At 37.8% G+C, this 20,288-nt stretch overlaps 1 protein-coding gene across 1 annotated transcript in view; it reads left to right on the forward strand.

Moving 5' to 3' along the window:
* LOC126204146 (uncharacterized) overlaps positions 1 to 20,063 on the forward strand; it is a 75,230-nt gene extending 55,167 nt beyond the window's left edge. The window contains exons 6-7 of the mRNA XM_049938555.1: positions 14,978 to 15,186; positions 19,973 to 20,063. Coding sequence (XP_049794512.1) covers positions 14,978 to 15,186; positions 19,973 to 20,063 — 300 coding nt within the window. The remainder of the gene's footprint in view (positions 1 to 14,977; positions 15,187 to 19,972) is intronic.
* Positions 20,064 to 20,288: the final 225 nt, after the last annotated feature.

Genomic DNA, 20,288 nt, shown 5'->3' on the forward strand with positions numbered 1-20,288 from the left:
AATTACATCTCCATACAGTCAGGGCACCAGGTGCTATTCGGGATACGACCGCAAAGTCAATAGATATCCCCAGCACCCGAAAATGAGCATAGACGGATCAGAGTGACATCACAGGGAAATATCATCTCCATTAACCATGAAGGTGTAAATGTGGTGAATCTAATGTTTTGGGCTACATAAGATGGTAGACGTTGGCTTCAAGTTTGTGATGTAATGACAACTCCCTTATTTTTTAACCTCCATGGTTTTTTCCCCTGTACTGACTCTCGTCTGTCTTGAGTGCTGCTTATTTTCATTTACACATCAGGGTCAAAATTGCTGTTGTTGTGATAGCTGTCTGTTGTGCAGTTTGGCATCTGAATGGTGAAAGAGAGGATATGAAGGACTATTCTTTTTATAGAAAAATCGTAATATAGTAACAAAATGTAGGAACAAACAATGTCAATATAGAGTTGATCAATGACCCAAGCAGAACTGTAGTGGAATTTCTTGCCAAAATTTGTGTGGTAACTTCTCTACACTCATGAGAACTGAAAGAATAGGAAAAGTGTCATCCAGACACTTCAGAACATGTACATGTATTTGCTTGAGAAAATATATACTTGAAAACACATAATACAGTATACAGAATGCAGTAAATATTGCCTTTTTCCTTTATCCTTTGTATCTGGTTTCCTTGCTAAGTGTCACATAACAACAAAAATTATTTTTCTCATCCAATAATTCTGACTTTTTCGCTATTGAAATAATTTTAATTAAAACATGTTTATCTATTTAGGTTCTTATTTATGCACAGTGTAGGTTTTTTTTTTTTTTTTGCTCTGTAAAATGTAAATGCTTTTTGCTTCCAGTTATGTCTCTCTTCTAGGAGATCACTAAAGTGCGCGTCATTCACGACGGCGGCCGAGTTTAGGTTCGTTCTGCGCATCTGACGTCACAAAACACAGTCAGCCAATGAACAGAGAATGACGTTGCCAGAGCTCAACTGCAGTGCAGAGCATGGACGAGTGTCTTCAGTTTTAGAAACGTTCAGTCATAAATAAAGTAATTGAATAAAAGCAATATCTTGATAGCAGACTTTCTTTTATAGAAAGTTTGGAAAAAGCATTCTTTATACCAGTTGCTTCATATTCTATTAATCAATTAAACTAAACAAGCAATAAGCCTCCTAATGCAGGCGATAGCAAGTGTTTGTATCATTCACAATAAAGAACAGCGGTAATTGTTTATTTCCTACTGTACTTCGACAAAACGTGAGTAATTCATAGTCATACCAACAGTGTCTGTTGGTATTTTGCATGATGTTTTAGAGTCCTCCAGGACTCCTGTTGAATGATGAGCTGCGTTAGCATGAGAGTTAAGGAGTTTGGCTGCTAAGTGATAGGTTCTCAGTTCAAACCTTGTTCGGTGCTCAATATTTTCTTTATTTAAAAACAGTATCGAAGTGTTTTACTTCATGAATTTTATTCGTTTGAATGTAATTCTTTGAAATTTCTAGTGCTTTGTCTCTTCATTATAATCATAATAAGTTTTCGGTTTTTCTAATTTTGTCCTCCAATATTTCTTTTCACAGCAATTACAAACAATGAAAAGGCACACATACAATATTCATGTTGTCTGTTTTGTTTGCATATCTTCTCTTCCGCAGTCGCTGTTTTGCTATTCATATTGAGATATATTCTTTTGCGACAGTATTAAAAGTATTATTTATAGCAGAATTTCGGCACGTACATTGCCGGGCTACTTGATTGTCTGATGCAATTCATTGCTTCGCTGCTTTGGCAACATCATCATATTCAATGTTTTCGTCGACTGATCTATGTTTTGGCAACACAAATTGTTTGTGCACTGCGCCTCACTGACAATATATTTTAGTTTCTATGTTTTATTATGTCCTTAATTCAGTTTTGTGTACTTCGCCAACTTTGTTTTGATCAGAACTTTATAGAAAAAAGCGAAATGACTCTGGTAAAAATAAAACTTTTATTACAGTCACGAAAGGCAGAATATTTCTCAATATTACATACGACACCTATCTGGTACTTAAATGAGATATTGTTATACAGTAAATTTTATACGAAGCTTAGGTATCTTGGCCACATTTCATTCTCAGCATTGTGGCAACTAAAATTGACCATATGGAAAGTATACACTATGACCTTTTACCTCTGCAAACTCTTCAAAATTTCGTGCAATGGTTTACTACATTTAATGCTGCACAATAACTGTGTTGAACATCGAAACATAATTAAGTCATTTATGGGGCGAAGGTATCAGTCAAGAAGATGTGTAAAAATCAAATTTTTGGGCCAAATAGTTTTTGTGAAATTGAATGATAAGTGTGTCAAAGCAGTCGGAACACCATGGGTCTGCACAGGCGAGCAGTGCAGTGATGACAAAATCGCGCACAGCATAGAATGTGGGGGTCACGTCTCTGTAGCAGCGAAAGGGTTAATGCGACCATGGTGGCTTTACTTCATAAACTGCGCACTCCCCCCTAAACATTAAGTTTGTGAACTATACTATACTACGGCACTGCGTCTCTAGGCGCGTGCGTCATTTGCAACTGGCAATGCAGCAATCTCCCGCGTCTCGGTGGGCATGCGCGAGCCACCAAGATAAAAGAATTGAGCTATAGTAGGTAAGGAAAAATATCAAGACCTTGTGTAACTTTTCAGTGTGCCAGGAAAACAAAGCAAACAACACAACAAAGATTAAGATGATACAAAAGCACAAAATCTATTCTATAATAGGCATGGGCTCAACCAGAATAGGTTATAACTTTCAGTATTAGCAGATGCCACCATAGTCCCTTGTCTCTGCAAATGCACAGTATGCATCATATTCAGAAATTTATAACTCCACACTTGGCACAATCTCTAGATCATTGACATCATAGACACACTTGAGTCACAGTTGTTTGCTGGTTTATATGAGGGCATGTAAGGCACATGCATTTTGAGTAATCGATTTTGGCCAGAAGGTCACTCATGTCAAGTTGTCTTTCATGTGGTGTGTTTGCTGTGCTGGCTGTTGGGTGATGAAACAAGTAGCCAGCCAATAAGAGATCACAAGCTGGAAATGGCCGATGTTTCCTTGATTCTAACCAAGCATATTCCTTGAGACTCAGTGTTTGAATTTAAAAGGCTGAGGATCGATATTGTTGCTGAATACACTACATCAGAGTTGTAAGTGTATCAAGAAAAGGTGGCAGTTGGGCCCCTTCATCATGTATTGACTCAGTCCAGAACACTTCACGTCAACTGTTGTGCTTTTCCATTACTGTTGCAGCCTGGAAGGACGTAGTTGTATCATAATTGCACAAGAAGCTAAACATTGTAAATTGTGTTGGCAACACTGATCATGGATTATGTCAGCATTCCCTCTCTCGTGTCTCCCCTCTCTGCAATGGCCTAAAATATTCGCTTAACTCTGCCACCATCTGTGGTGTGAACCGTCTGTGTTTTTTGCCTCTTATAACTTGTTCAGTCACAACAAATGCCAATAGGAAGAAAATGGGACAAAGTGAAGCAAGATGTCGAGTAAGAAAGTAGAACTGAAGTAAACCACGCTAGGAAGAAATGTAGAATCAGTGAATTTTTAGTCCTTATCTTATGGGTTTTTGACAGGGGCTATGAATTTATGGCATGAAATCGCGAAGAACATAAAATGAGAAAAAGTAAAGTTGAAGTGCCACCTGTATATATGAAAAACTGTCAGATTTCATTGACAATAAAAATATACTGAGTGCATCTGAAACGGATTTAGACATACAAGTCAACACAAACTGCTGTATATAACTGTATTAACTTGACATTAGATGTTTTGCATACAAAACAACCCATTACAGGCATAGCAGTAATCCTCCTTCAATTTACATACTATGAAATGCTTTTGTCACAGTGGATCTTAAAATATTGTTCGCAAAATTTGAACAGTGTGTTATTGGAGGACTGACAAACAAATGGATTGCATTGTTTCTAAGCAATCAGTTACAGAAGTTTGATGTACGCAAACAAACAGCAACTCTATTCAGTAATTTAAATTTTGTTTGATTGTAACATAGTTAAGCAAAGTGTGCCTCAGGGACCAATACTGGGACCTTTGGTATTCCTCCTGTTGTCAGTGACTTCAGCCTGAATGTAGATGCTCATGGAACCATTATATCTGTAGAGGACACAATTGTACCCCTCAAAGGGACAAAACTGCAGCAGTGCAGAAAACAGTGAAGTTGACTACTGAACAACTCAGCAACTGGGCTACAAACAACAGACTAACAACAAACAGCAAAAAGGCTGTATCTGTGAATTTCCACATGACAGAGGACACAAACCCTTGTCAACCACTTGTAACCATTGATAAGCACTCAGGCAGTACTAACACAGAAGTCAAACTTCTGTGTCTGCATGTACAAGATATCTGAAATTGAATGAATACCAGACAAAAGTATACAAACAGGATCCCTAAGATATGTTGTGATATTTAGAGATAATTCTCCAGATGCCCTTAGCATCCTTAGAATCCAGAGGAGAGACGTGATGATCATTAATGGAAGCAAAATTATAGATCCTTGCAAACCCATTTTCAGAAGGACAGACATTCTGACTCTGCCTTGCTTATGCATTCCAGAAACCATGTAGTGCCAATCGAATCCAGATTAAACAGTGAAAGTCACAAACATTTCACTAGAATAAATGCAAACCTGCACTTGTTATGTGAAACACACACCTTTCTCAAAATAACGAGTATTCCACATGGGCATTCAGTTGTTCAATTATCTCCCCACACATATAAATTCTACGGAATACAATACATAATTTTGTAAAGTCAGGAAGTCTTATTTGCTTTGTCACTGTTTTTACTCTATAAAAGAATACCTAGAACAGTAAATGTGCTGTTTATGGTTAAGTAAAGCACATGAAATATTCAGTGTAGCAAATTTCATATAAATGTGTTGTCAAGTACTGTAAAAAACCATAATATACCTAGTGTAAATATTGACATACTTTGTCTTGCATATGTAACACACTGTGTAATGTCAGATCACATAGACCAAATAAATAAACATGGGCTCAATAGTGCATCTAATACTGTGGCACCTTGAATGGTGCCCATACACCAATATTTTGATGGGAAAAATAAACCACAAGTACCAGTCAGTGTCTGCAAGGAGCTTTATGTGCTCTCACTTTACAGAATAATTTCTTGAAAATTGAGATTGTGTTATTAATAAATTTGTTGTGTTTGTTAATGTAGGTATTGCAAATGCTTCTTATTTTAGCTTCATACTTACATCAAATGTAGTGACGCTTTTTCACATAACATCCACAGATTAATACGGCCCTTGATCTATCTATTTTTGCGTCATTCACTTTTCAGATACCACAAGCATGGTCACTGCTAGTACATTTCAAGAAATGGCCACTATTTTGAATTTTTTAAATGGCAAAACACATACACAACAAAGTTATTAACACATACAAACCAGAATATTCCGAGAGTGTTTCAAAATTTAGCCATTAAATGTAGGTTATAATTAATGTGAAATGTGGTCATGTAAATGATCAGGGTGTTCTCACATGTTACAGTGAGAAATTGTATTATAATTATAAACATAGTCTTTCCATGTCATATCAGGCAAACACACTTTGTATTTGTGGTGAGGTAGATCATGTGAAAGGTTTATTAGAAAATCCACAGTAACTCTGTTAAAAATGCAAATTTCTGCTTCTGCCATTGTGACATTTACTGTCAACCATTTCATTTGAGACTGAATTAAGATCAGTTTTATAAATATTTGATGTAATCCATAGTAGAACGTGTTGATTGTGTTGCAGTAATCAGAATTATGCAGCAACCAGCACCCACAACAGAAGCATATAGCATCTAACACCCACAACAAACATTAAGATGTTGTAGTGCTACAGCTGAAATAAGGACATTAAAGTTATTTCCTGGAAAAATTCAAGTATTTAGTTTCATTTTTTTATGAGATATAGAAATTTTCCTTGAGTAGACCATCCTTCTTTGTAAAGAATGTGCATATGGTATATTTGGCAAGGAGTCCACTTCTGTGGAGTTCGGCTACTAAACATCAATGATTATGAAATTACCCAGAGCACAACACAGACACACCCAGTCCCAAGCAGAGAAAACTGAGGGCCCCATGATCAAGAACCAGAAATGGTGACAGTAAGACCATGAGCTACTGACAGCTTTGTAGTTTGTACTCCGAGACTCCAAAAATCATGACTTAATTTGCTAATGAGATGTAGGAATTTCTACAAATTAGCAAAACGCAATCACTAGACACTATTTATACTCTGCTAGTTGTTGAAACACACAGGGAAGTATGTGCTGTCATGCAACTAAATAGTCCCGGTAATTATTTTCAGCAGATGATGCTACCTGGAAAAATTTTACTTGCTCACCCAGGCTGCCAGATTCACCATGTGCAGCAGGCCTGGAGGAGGAGGGGGGGGGGGGGGGGAAACTGGATATCTGCCCCAGGTGTATTAGACATTTAATATGGGTACTTTGTGAATTATATTTGTCGTGTATAAAAATGACCATTTGTGCCAAAAAACTCTCGTTTATTTGATGTATGTTACAATTGCTGCAATATTAGAAAGGCCTATTTTGTTTCATCTAGCAGTGACAAACTAGGCATAATAAGATCAAGAAACCACACCAGTCTTGGGTACTATTTGCATTAACAGCTTTTTCAGTATTAGACAATGACATTTTGATTTTTCATCTAGCAAAACGTTTGATGAACTTTGATTAGGTAATAGATTCTTTCGCAGAAAGCAAAGGGCATCATGTAAAGCTGTAACAAGATTAGAGAGAAAAAATTGCTAGGACCTAAGGATTGAAGAAATGTGTGCTGTCTTGCTTGTCTCTTGTCTTTATTGGTTTTATGTATCCTCTATTTAATTTCATGTCACACAAAACAGCAAGTTATTAGCAAATAGGCAATAAAGATTGCAAATTTTCTGAAGAGTTCTTGTTCTCCTGGTTACAAATAATCCCATCGAGTATTAATTGTGACATTTTTTTAAAGAGGGTTAGAAGTCAAACCAGCTGACTGGGAGCAGGAGAGGCACCACAGGACATTTTAATTTCCACTGTCCTGAATATAGTTTGATGGCATCCATTACAAAATATACATCCAGAATGAGATTTTCACTCTGCAGCAGAGTGTGCGCTGATATGAAACTTCCTGGCACATTAAAACTGTGTGCCAGACGGAGACTCGAACTCGGGACCTTTGCCTTTCGCGGACAAGTGCTCTACCAACTGAGCTACCCAAGCATGACTCATGCCCCGTCCTCACAGCTTTACTTCTGCCAGTACCTCGTCTCCTACCTTCCAACCTTAACAGAAGCTCTCCTGCGAACCTTGCAGAACTAGCACTCCTGAAAGAAAGGATATTGCGGAGACATGGCTTAGCCGCAGCCTGGGGGATGTTTCCAGAATGAGATTTTCACTCTGCAGCGGAGTGTGCGCTGATATGAAACTTCCTGGCACATTAAAACTGTGTGCCGGACTGAGACTTGAACTCGGGACCTTTGCCTTTCGCGGACAAGTGCTCTACCAACTGAGCTACCCAAGCACGACTCACGCCCCGTCCTCACAGCTTTACTTCTGCCAGTACCTCATCTCCTACCTTCCAAACTTTACAGAAGCTGTCCTGCGAACCTTGCAGAACTAGCACTCCTGAAAGAAAGGATATTGCGGAGACATGGCTTAGCCACAGCCTGGGGGATGTTTCCAGAACGAGATTTTCAATCTGCAGCGGAGTGTGCGCTGATATGAAACTTTCTGGCAGATTAAAACTGTGTGCCGGACCACAGGGAGCACTTCTACACACCTAGGATCAAGTAACATGTCTTATATTTTGTCAAACATGTATGTTTTATGTCTCAGACTCTTCAGGAAGGACATATTTTTAAAAGTCCTATCTCAAACGCTGATGGGTGGGGGGGGGGCACTATCTAGTATTGACCCGGTTCAGAAATATCGTAAATCTGGAGCAGATGTGCAGAGCAACCTGAGTTGTTGTGGGGAGGTGATATAGCCTTACGTGATCCATGTTTATGTTTAGTGATTTTGCTGTTTTCTCTTCGTTTACTTGTCTCACGTCAAATAAAACCAGAATGGATTTCTGTGGCTAGGAGTTATCAAATGAATTAAAATACATTCACTTAGTTATGGAAGGCTAAAATGTGTTATCAGCATTAATCACCTTGCTGAAGAATGAAGTTTTTTTTTTTTTTTTTTTTTTTTTTTTTTTTTTTTTTTTGTCGGTTTGCTACAGAAATTTGGCTTTTATTAATCTTTACTGCTGAGGCAGTCAATTTATTTGAAAGAAAGTGTTTAATTCTGCACTATTGGCTAGTTTTATCTGTTTCCTTCATTTCAAGTGCACATTTCATCTTCTAGCACATGTGGTGTCATGCCATAATAAAGAACCAAACATGAGATAATACAGCACTGGTACTCCAAGAAAATTTACATCCCAAAACCTACCCTGATAAACTTAAAATCAGGTTGAGGCTTACTTCATTGAGTATCTGGATATATGAATTTGCACTTTAAGCCAAATTATGCATTTTAATATGGTTCACGAAATTCCGATGCTCTTGGAGTATCCTCTGATGTCTTGTTTCTTTTATGGCATAATGTAAGATCTTCGGGGCTTCCTGCATCATCGTAGCTGCACAAGCACAGTGACACCTGTTATCTGGTGCTCTCTGGCAACTGCTGGAACAAACTTGTTTCCTTTTACACAAGATGAACTATGTGCGAGAATGTACGATGAATTTCTTAAATGACAGAGCGTATGACTCTCATTTAAAAATCAGCTCTTTGATGACAAACTATTTAGAAGAATTTTGAGTCCAGAAGATCAGACATTTATGTCATTATTAAAAATTTTACTGGCACATTTGTGTGATGTATTGTAAAGTGCAACATGTGCAAAAAAGATCAACATTATATGTGAAAGCTTCTCTTGCAGCTTATTAATCTTAGAGACCAATATTACATGTGAAAGCTTTGCTTTTCTTGTAACAACAATATGTATATTAATTTAAACCATTAACTTTTTCTATTTGTGTGTTCGCACTACTCAACAGTGATGTTGCTATTGGGTGCCTACATCATGTGTCCTATGCTTTGAATATCCACTGTCATTGACTGGCAAGATCATGTGACATGAGCTATGACTGGCTTACAAAAGCGCATTGCATTCTCGATTTAAATGTTTCAGAAAGTAACATGGTGCTTAGTGGAATTCAAATTTAAACTTTTGTTATATGAAAATATGCGGCGTACATGTTACTGCACAACAAAGATCTTTCCAGATTGAGTTTTTTTCTCCGGAGTTTCGTTTGCTAAAGTGCCGGGAAATTCTACACTGATGTAAAAAACAATAACCATTCAAAGGATTGATAAGTTTTACAGTTCCAATGGAAAGTATACCGTCACTTAACACTGAAAAAGTGTATTTTCACCCGAGAGAAAGTGTATTTTTATCCGGGAAAAATCCAGGGATTTTTTTTCCTTGTCCACATACACACCCTGTACTTGTATGTGTCAGTCTGGATAGCCAAATCATTCATTCAGATTGTTCGTAATGCCTTGTATGTGTCAGTCTGGATAGCCAAATCGTTCATTCAGATTGTTCGTAATGCCTTTCAGTCCATTCTTGATCATATGGTCACTTGAAGTAGCTCACTGTTATTCTGAAAAATGACATTATTGGTAGGATACACGAAGTTAACACATTTGTGTTAGCAGATAACTTTCTAAATTCCCATATAGGTTGTCCTTTTTTCATTCTACACACAGAACTTCACATAAAAAACTATTTCAGTGCTGTATTCTTCTTGTAGGAGCACTTTATTAGCCTTCATACCAAATGATTGGACATAGGTAACTACTTTCAGCAAATTTATCTGGAAATTGCAAAACAATTGTACTATACAAAAACTGAAAAACACAGTTATGGCAGAGTGTTTACCCACAGAAATCATTGTAGATACACTACTGACTTGTATTAAATGATATGAAAATTGCAATTTAATTTGCTGAAACTACTTATCAATGGACACACATTTGCAGTCATGGCTAATAATGTGATCACACAAGAAGACTACACCATTGATAATTACTAATCACCTCCTACATAATTGACAATGTCAGGTAATTGAAAAATTATTTCATTGTTGTGCCATACCCATGAAGATTGTGTTGCATTCTTGTTGAAAACACCATTACATGTTGCTCTTTCCACACTGCTGTGTGTGTGTGATGGTGTCTTCAAATTGAGTGACATTGAGCTTTGAGCAGCCTAAAAGCTGTCACTTGAGTAAGCTGAAAACCATTGTCTTTATTTATAATCCTGTAGCTGGTTCACCATTGATTACTTTCAGGTGCAGCCCAGGAGGTATAGGCTTAATGTAGCAACTTAATGTAGCATACTGAAATCCTACACATACACTTTTGTGCTTCCATGCTTCCAACTGTCATCATCCATCACAACAGCATGTTGTCTTAAAGTATTTCGGTATACACAGCCCAGGAAATCACTGATGAAATCCTGGTAATGAAGTTAAAACACTTACACTCAGATTTATGAATTAATGGTTACAACAATCACCAGATCTGATGGACCCTGAAACTGATGTAGCTTGTCCCACATTTTGCTGGAGAGGAACAAGAAAAAAACCTACAGTGACAGAGTTCTTTCCATACATCACAAATACTTTGGATGAAATTGGAAACATTCACTGGAAATAAAAAATTAAATGCATATTCAATTTGCTGCCAAAAAATAAAGCTTTAATAAGCTCTGTGAATGATAACATGAAACTCTGAAAAATCAGGAGTCTGCATCATCCCATGCCAGTGAAAGAACATTTAACTAGGTTGACCATTCAGATTGTATAGGAGAGGAGCACAGGTGCCACACTAGTAAGTAACAGCTAATGAAGTGGCTGTTGCAGAGCATTGCCTCTTCACAGGGCATAACATGAAGTCAAACCAATACTTTCTGGCACTGTGTCAAAAGGAAATTAGTAGAGATCAAACAATGTAACAAAAAGATAGATTGCTACTTACCATAAAGATGACACATTAAGTTGCAGACAGGCACAATTAAAAACACTTACACATTAGCTCTCAGCCACAGGCTTTGCCAGGGAAAGAAAGAGAAACACACACCATTCATTCACACAAACAAGCACACTTCACGCACACATGACTACCAACTCAGTAGCTCGGAGCTTAAGACAGCTAAAATAATTTTTGGTTTAGTAAAGCATGGGTCCTAGTTTTAAGCCAGCTCTAAAAACAACACCAGCTAGTTCAAAAAATCACCCACACCACTCTTAATTGAAAGGCTGAGGCAATATCACAAAGACACATCTCTTCCACCCCATCAGTCACGAAGTCAGTTCGCTAAAATATTGCTTGATTTTACACAGCTGAATTTCCAAAAGCGATTGAAGACTTTTGTGTACCATTTGTTTGTTTATGTGTATCATTTGTTTTGTTTTTGCTGGTAATGTGAAGGAGGGGAGAGAGTGAAATTAGCTCTCAAGTCAAATAAATGCACTATCCAGTGTTAAAATCTCTATCCACAGATTGATATCTACCATAGTGCTTTATTCCTTCATTCCAAAGAGACAGTGAAGACGTGTAGATTGTATGTCAGTCTTTGGCTCACTATCTGGTCCTCAGGAACTGTATGCTGATAATTTTACCTTTGCTGTAGGTCAAATCCAGGTGGTAAATATTCTTCCATGGGCAATGTTCAAATACCTCAATGAGTCAGATATATCAAGCAACAAAGATGGACTTTAGTTCATTTGATCTCTTTTTTACTTCCTGTAAATTGTTACATCATCAGATTTCTTGTTGCAGCATCTAGTCCAGGGTTTAAAAACTCACTCACTCTGAACTGGAGCATTTGTGCTAGTCCAGGATCCTACCCACAAATGGACCAGTTGTAGTATGCCAGGAAGTGAGGGAAATGAGTGTAGCACATGGTTACAATAACACTGGAGGAGCACCAACTCTGAAGTGGGGGAGGGTCAGTTTTGACAGTGATGCTACCTAATAGCTGGTGTGTTGAGCCAGCATTTTGTATCACCACCAGTGACTTTGCTCTTCAGTCCATAGTGGGAGGAATCTTATTTTTACACAAAAAGATGGGTTCCCAAACTGTTTGGAGTGTTGCAAGACACTGAATACTTTTAGGAAATTCAGCTACAAAGGCACTAAATGTCTCAATTATGCTAAAAAGTTTGGCGCCGAAAAATATGAACTGGAGCATATACTAGAGATATTAAAGTGTAAAAGGAAGCTCTCTGAAGATGAGGACGAAGATAAAGAAAAATCAAATGAGTCTGCCATTTGGGTCAGCTACAAAATTGCACTACTTTTAGCAAAATTCTTGCACTCTTTCAAGGATGGTGCCATTACCAAACATGACAGTTATGATACACATACATGATATGATAGATGATGTTCAAGATCAGTTTGCAAATTTTTGCAAACAGTTTGTTACGATAAACGTGTACATATCATGGGTGCAGATCAACTAGCTATTTTTATCAGAGGTACAAATTGTGAACTTGAGATCAGAGAACAACTCCTGGACATAGTAGGTATTAACAGAATGACAACTGGATATGACATTCCTAGTACTGTTTAAAAAAGTGTAGCAAATATTGGTTTGTCATAGAATTTATTTGTTTCTGTACCTACAGACAGAGTGCCTGTCACATTGGGATTTATAACACTTCTGAAAGAGAAAATGAATAAATGTCCAGTACCTGTATCCATTGAAATCAGGGACGTTCACTGCATGATTCACTAGGATAATTGCTGTTCAAAGAATGTTTCTTTGAAAGATGTGGTGGCAGTTGTTCGTATGACTAATCATACATGGAAGCATGACTTCAACAGCACAAGTTTGAGAATTTTTGTGAAGAGCTCAACAGCCAGTACGGAAATCTGCTTTATTACACTGAAGTGCACTGGCTTAGGGACCAACTGTAAATCAATTTTTGTCTTTTAGATGAGATGGATTTATGAAGAACAATAATACACATTTTATTGCAATGAATAAAGTGTGTGTGTTCCTGAACTGAAATGACCTTCATGGAAAAGTGACCTTGCATTCCTAGCTGATATAACCAGCTGTCTGAATAGGTTGAACATGTCAGGGTAAAGAATTGTTGATAACGCATTTGGTCAAGCATATGCAAGCGTGCAGAATGAAACTGTCATTTGGGAGGATCAGCTGGACAAGGCAGTTACAGTTCATTTTCCAAAGTTGTCTTCACTGAAGGACTCTGGTATTAACATAAGCTTCAAATACTTTCCAAATGCTCATGTGATCTTAAGAAAGGACTCTAGTTTCGATTTAATGATGCGATGATACTAGAAGATGATTTTTATGTTTTCCTCTCCATTGGATATTGTGACATTTAGGTTGATTTGCAGCTTGAAGTAATTGTTCTATAATGTGATGGGGAAGGTAAAGATAAATTTAATAATTTCTACAAGCATCTCCCTTGGGATTGATTTTCTCATTTACACGAGTCAAATGCAGGCACATCAGTGTTCAGTTCCATGCATGTTTGTGAACAACTATTTTCCATGATGAACAATAATACACATTTGTGAAACATTGTCTGATGGTAACCTGAGTTGCATGCTCTGTGTACAATGCCCACAAATGATTGTGCCAAATATAGGCACTATTTCCTACAGGTAAAACAGAAAGAAGGTCAAGACTGCAAGAGTTGATTAAAAATCATTACATGTATAATATCTGATTAAATAAAATGAGAAATAAGTAACTACTTAATAATAAAAGTATATGGAGCCATTGCACTTTTAGTTTATCCACTTACTTTATGGCAGTGAAATGTTATTTCGAGTGACCTACATGTTTGTGATTGCAAAATTAATAAGCCCGAGAAATATGTCTTGTCCCCTCTCAAGTCTCCACATGGCTCCCCACCACCTACACCTATGCTGTAAAGAAGGGAGTGGAAATGGGGGGGGGGGGGGGGGATTGAAGGGCTACAGTACTCGCTGCTCATATGCCTGCACTTGCTGTCTGCTCACAGGGCACATTATGTATGAAGCCCTGATCTATCTGGTATAAGGTTTCAAACAATGAAAAATCCAGGATGGAATGTAACAATATTGTGAAAAGGAGACTGCTGTCATGTGTGTGTGAGTTGTGTATGCGTGTTTGTCATCTAATTTTGATGGAGGCCTTACTAGCTGGAAGCTATATTTGTGACAGTCTTTTTGTTGTGCCCATCTGCGTCTCAGCATCCCCCCAGTATGTTGATTAACAACTTTCCTTTTCACAACGTTGTTAGTATAAGGTTTCTGTAGGTCAGTGCATAAAAGCAGGTTTAAGAAAGTATTCTTTGGAATGCTATTTTGAAGCATGCTGAAATTTTTGACTAGCATCAGCACAGTGTAATCTTACTAAATTTTTGCACCAAAATGATTTGTTAGGTATTATGTAGTACATTTGGGATTTTTGTGAGATTTACTCTGTTCTCAACACATTTTCTCTGATACCAGATCGTCTACTGTCTTTCACAACTGATGACTAGCTTTTGCTCAAGTTACGCCACAGATACTCTTTCGCAACTAGTTGAATACGTATTATTTAACCAAAATGAAAGTTACTGCAGTGGATCTCTGATGGCACAAATAAATGTCTTCAGATGAGGAGTGTATAATCCAATGTTGAAATGTTTTGATTGGAAAACTTAAGAGATGTGTAATTGCTGAAGTGTGTGTGTGTGTGTGTGTGTGGGTGTGTGTGTGTGTGTGTGTGTGTGTGCGCATGTGCATGTGTGTGTGTGCGTGTGTTACTTTAATGGTTCATGTATGGTTTTTGTTTGTATTCTAATGCTTAAAAAAATATTGACAGGTGCCGGCACAGCTGTGTGCTGGGCCATTTCCAATGCCGATGTCTGTACGTCTCCAACGCTTGCTACGGTCATCGGCATCCCAAGTGTCACTCCGTACAGCCACCATACCAGCTAATACAACTGGTACTGCATCCACCATTACTGTCAAGGCAGAACCTCCAGATCCTGATGCATATGCATCACCACCACATGCTACTGTCAGAACCATGTGAGTATCTTTACCACACTGCAACCATCGCAAAATATTTGCATTGGAGAGTATTGAGGTACAGTTGTCAAGCAAATATCTTTATAATACCCACCAAAGTTACTGTTTGGACAAATCTTTGATTTTGTAGTAGGAATTGTGACCTTATCTTTGATGCAATAAAATCTGTACATTCTAAAGAAGACAGTTGTATCTCTGCTGTATCAAAAACTGTTAACATGTTTCTGGTCCCACAGTATCATATAAATTTGTTCAGACTTTTTTTTTTTTTTTTTTTTTGAGATACCTCTATCTGTAGTAATCACCAGAGGTATAATTGGACATGCCTGAAAGAACAGACACCAATCCAGCAACCATTTTGAGTTAAGACACAAAGGAATTACAGACACTGGATGAGAGCAGGCACTGATTAAAATAAATGTGGAAAATTGAAAATTTGTGCTGGATTTGGATTTGAACCTGGGTCTCCTGGTTACTAGGCAGATGCTCTCACCACTAACCTATCCAGACACAGTAGCCATTGCAACTGCACAGGCTACCCTAGCACAACTCCCATCAGATCCAAATTCTCAACTTATTCTCATACTACTAATGTAATGACCCTTGCCCATTATCCTCATTACTGGCAATATTTCACTGATTCCCATAAGAGTTCAATCGTGGTGTGCGTCTGCACTGAAAGGATCATTGGCCAGCCTCACCTTAATTATGTATGTGGTGTCTGTTCTTTCAGACTTGTCTGAAAGAGCAGACACCATTTCGATCCTGCAGCCATTATGAATCAAAATACAAAGGAATTAAATGACATTTAGCTGCAAGTGGGCACTGATTTACATCAATAGCGAAGATGAAAATTTGTGCTGGACTTTCCCCTTTTATGTGAATCAATGCCCACTAGCAGCTAAATGTCGTTAATTCCTTTGTGTCTTGATTCATAATAACTGCAGGATCAAAATGGTGTCCATTCTTTTGGACATGACCAAAAAAACAGGCATCACATATATACATGATTAAGGCGAGACAGCCAGTGATCTCACCAGTGCAAGTGCACCCGAGGCTTGAACTCTTACAAGAATCCATGGAATCCTGTGAGTAATGATGGTATTGGGCAAGGGGCACTACATTAGTAGTGTACAGTGGTGGATGCAAGGAGCCTCAAGGAGGAGTCACTAAAGATATCTTGAGCTAGCTTTACTTTTACTATTGTTGCATTATTATTAAAAATATTGTTACGAGTCTCATAACAATATTTTTACCAAGAAATTACTATGAATTACTATTATTAATACTTCACCATCAACTGATCACACTCACTCTTGACTAATCTTCACACTTGCACTTGCTACAACTAGGACGTTTTACTTATTTATTATTCAGTCTTAATATTTCTGCTTCTGAGTGTAAACTAGCTTCCTATTTGGAGAATAGTCCATATTTATAATGCTATGTATTGAATGTTCTCTGTACAAGAAAACAGTAGAATATTTGCGACTTTTCTTGAACAAATGCCAGACAGAATAACATATCGAGATCACTAGAATGGCCACAATTTTTCTTGTAGGTATATGTTAGCTATATAATGTGCCAGACAGAAACTTATAAAATATGATGACGCGGACATGAGTGCTACATAGGAAAGTACAACTACTCAGTAACTTTGATTCAGTTGAGTCAACTGATGAAAGAAATGAACGAATAGTGTGCGGGCTGATTAGTGGGGGCGGTGCAGGTGGCAATGCGCGCCCTCCATACGTATCCACGACTAGTAGCATGTGATAAGTTACGAATTTGGATCTGACCGGAGGTGTGCTAGGGTACTCAAGCAGCTGCAATGACCACTGTGTCCAAATGGCTTAGTGTCAGTGCAGGTACTGCTTGTTGACTCTCAGTATATACAAATGTAATACGGGGTGTCTGGGTTAAGTGTATAATAGTATCAAATGTATTAACTTGAGACATTATTAAGATATTCATTAACAATTTTCTTCTACAAGCATGATATCTCAAAACGTTTTCTGTATTTACTTGCAGCAGTTGTTACTGAGTGTCCATGCATGGGCATAACTCATGCATGGGCATAACTCCTTTGTTCATGTAAACGCAAGTCAGTAGTGTATTCAACAGAAGAAGCCGTTCTGTGTGCTTCCCCACACAGAGCTAAAGTCTGCTACACTGAGCTGTAAGCTGTCTTACAACTTCCTTGTGGTGTGATCTTCCAACAGGATGGTGCACAATGCCATGTTCCACTTGTAGAGAAGTGAAACACATATTAGATGTCCGTTGGGCCACTAATGGTGTGCATGTTTAGATGTATCAGGTGTGTGTTAAAAAATAAAATAAAATGAAATTGATTTATCATGCTTACAGAAACATGCCATCTACAAATATCTCAATTACTTCTCAAGTTATTACATGTTATATTAATATATATGTTTAAATGAGACACTCTGTGTATTATCACAAATAGATGAGACTTACAAATATTGTTTGATTAAACAAGTTGCAATCAGACATTTTAAACATTCATAATAAAAAAATATCCAGTCATTTGCAATCAGAATAACTTTAAATAAAATTAGTTATAGCAAAAACATTTCCCAAGCTGATATTCATTGAAATTATCATAAAGAAATGCAATTCATGCACAATGGAGATGCCTTACAGTGTCCTTGCTCAACTAATTCTTGAATGTTACTTGTCAGTGTGGTAGCTATAGGAGGTTTGATGAGCAGAGGAGAAAAATTCAGAGAAGAGCTGCATATTTTTTTAATTTGGTCTGCACAAATGTATCGCAGAGATGCTCTTCCAAATGTGAATGTTATAGGAGAGACATTGAGTCTGTTAGAGAGAATTATGGTTAAATTTTGAAGAATCTATATTCAAAGAAGGATCAAACAATTTATTATTTTGCCCTACACATAGGATATGAAATGACCATGATGCTAAAATTAAATATATTGAATCTTACATGCATTTGTTCTTTCCAAGAATGATTTGCAAATGTAATATGAGGAGGGTAAATGATAGTGATACACAGTGTATCCTTCACAACACACTATAAGGCAGCTTCCAGAACAATTTTTAAAATATTTGGCTCCTCATATATTTTTCTACTCTTAGTTTTCTTATTTGTTTCTTCTTTACCTTTTTTTAAGTATCCACTTACTGTAGTATTTTGTTTTGTAAGTGCCATTGCTGGGTGAAAAGACCCTGTGGGCTTCTTCAGTAGTTAATTATAATAGATATTTTCCTTTGCATTCCACATCGACTTTCATTCGAGGTTTACAAGTGTTGCCTTATGTGTATATCTTTAAGTACAGATGACTTTTATACATACATACACTGCCAGTCACATTAATATGACTGCCTGTCAAAAGCCTGAAATGGTCCCCAAGGATAGATGCATGCCTGTGTTGATTCATAGTAACCTCCATATTGATGAGATCAGCCAGGATATGCCACAGAAACATTCTCCAGGCTATAAGCCTCCCTTCTCCAGCCTGGGCCCTTCCGATGATTGTTTCTGGCTATTTACTTTGAGACATTTCATGCCATACCTGTCAGCAGCCATCTGTCCAATGGAGCATAAAACATGATCCATCTGAAAAGGCCATCTGCATGAACCAGGTAACTGCTGCAGATGCTCATACGCAGCAGCATTCATTGAACAGTCATTGAGGAGATACTGTTAATAACCCCATGTTTCAACTCAGTGGTCACTTGCTCAACAGATGCATGTCTGTTGCTTATACACATCTCTGTAGCTACCATTTCCCATGTCATCTGTGACCTGTGGGGGCACAGCAGTTGCCTCAGCACCAATTTTGGATAGCACCATTTTGCCATGCACAGTACCCTTTAACTATGGTGGCATGTGAATGATTTACTAACTTAGCCATTATGGAAATGCTTGCATCCTTCATCTGAAAGCAAGAGATCATACCCTTTTGGATATCAGATAAGTTGCTCCAGTTCTGCATGACGGCAATGGCTGTACTGTTTTCCGTGTTCCCAAAACTTGCTTTATGTACCCTTCACTGCTAATGCTGCCACCTGTTGACTGTGAGTTTATTGGTCATTGATATTGAACATAGGCAGTGGTCACAATGAACTGCACGGACTTGTATAAAGGCTATGTGTTGTTATAGCTTCATTGTAGAAAATTAAGGAAGAGGTAAATCTCATAGCTGCCCTAGTCATCCTTTGTGAATGCCACCAAGAGGGCAACCAAGCTTAATGCTTTCGTTTGGCAAATGGATCACCTCAGACATTGTCACCTGCTTTCTTATTAAGTGATACTGCAGGCAGGACTGGAACCTAGCTCACACCATGGGTGCACAGTCTAGTGATCAGGAACTGTGTGTCAACAATCCTTACCTTTCCAAATAAATTGTTGAGAAAAAAATTTCTTCTGTTACAATGATTTGAACCATCTACCTCTTGAGTTATTTGTTTCCACACTAATGTACATATGAGACATCAGTAACAAAGGCAGATACGCAAGGAAATAGATATAATTGTATTGTATGAGAGCAAATGACTGCAGCGTGGAACTTCTTAAAACACAACTGCGAAATAAAAACACAAGTCACACCGTGTTCACTAATTTTGTACAACAGTCTTATGGTGAGCAACTGCGAAAACTACAACTAGCCATTGCCAAAACTAGTTGTAGTTAAAACTAAGTATCTAGGTAACAGGTTTATTTCAGAGCTTGCTGCAGTCATATAATATTTTATTCCCGCAACTCACATATAGGTAATAGCTTGTTTTGATTACTGCACAGGAGTGCTTTGGATAACAGTGAGGAGGAATGTGATTTGCTGCCCATCAAGATGCCCCGGCTGGAGTCTGGCCTCTTGTCACCGCTGCCATGAGTGTATCCTGCAAGTGGCATCCACTATTAGTCATGACAGCCTGATGATGACAACTGAATCTGCAAGTGTCCAGCTATCCAGTCTGACCAGTGCCTGCTATGCATAGGCATTTCATACATGTTAGCATCCAGTTTAGATTATGTTCCTTGGAAAGTTCTTTCACAGAAGAAGTAAATGTTTATTTAGTCCATTATGAAATTTGTTGTGATCTATGCTTCAATGTCT

This window comes from Schistocerca nitens, chromosome 9 (assembly GCF_023898315.1).
Source record: "Schistocerca nitens isolate TAMUIC-IGC-003100 chromosome 9, iqSchNite1.1, whole genome shotgun sequence".
NCBI classification, from domain to species: domain Eukaryota; kingdom Metazoa; phylum Arthropoda; class Insecta; order Orthoptera; family Acrididae; genus Schistocerca; species Schistocerca nitens.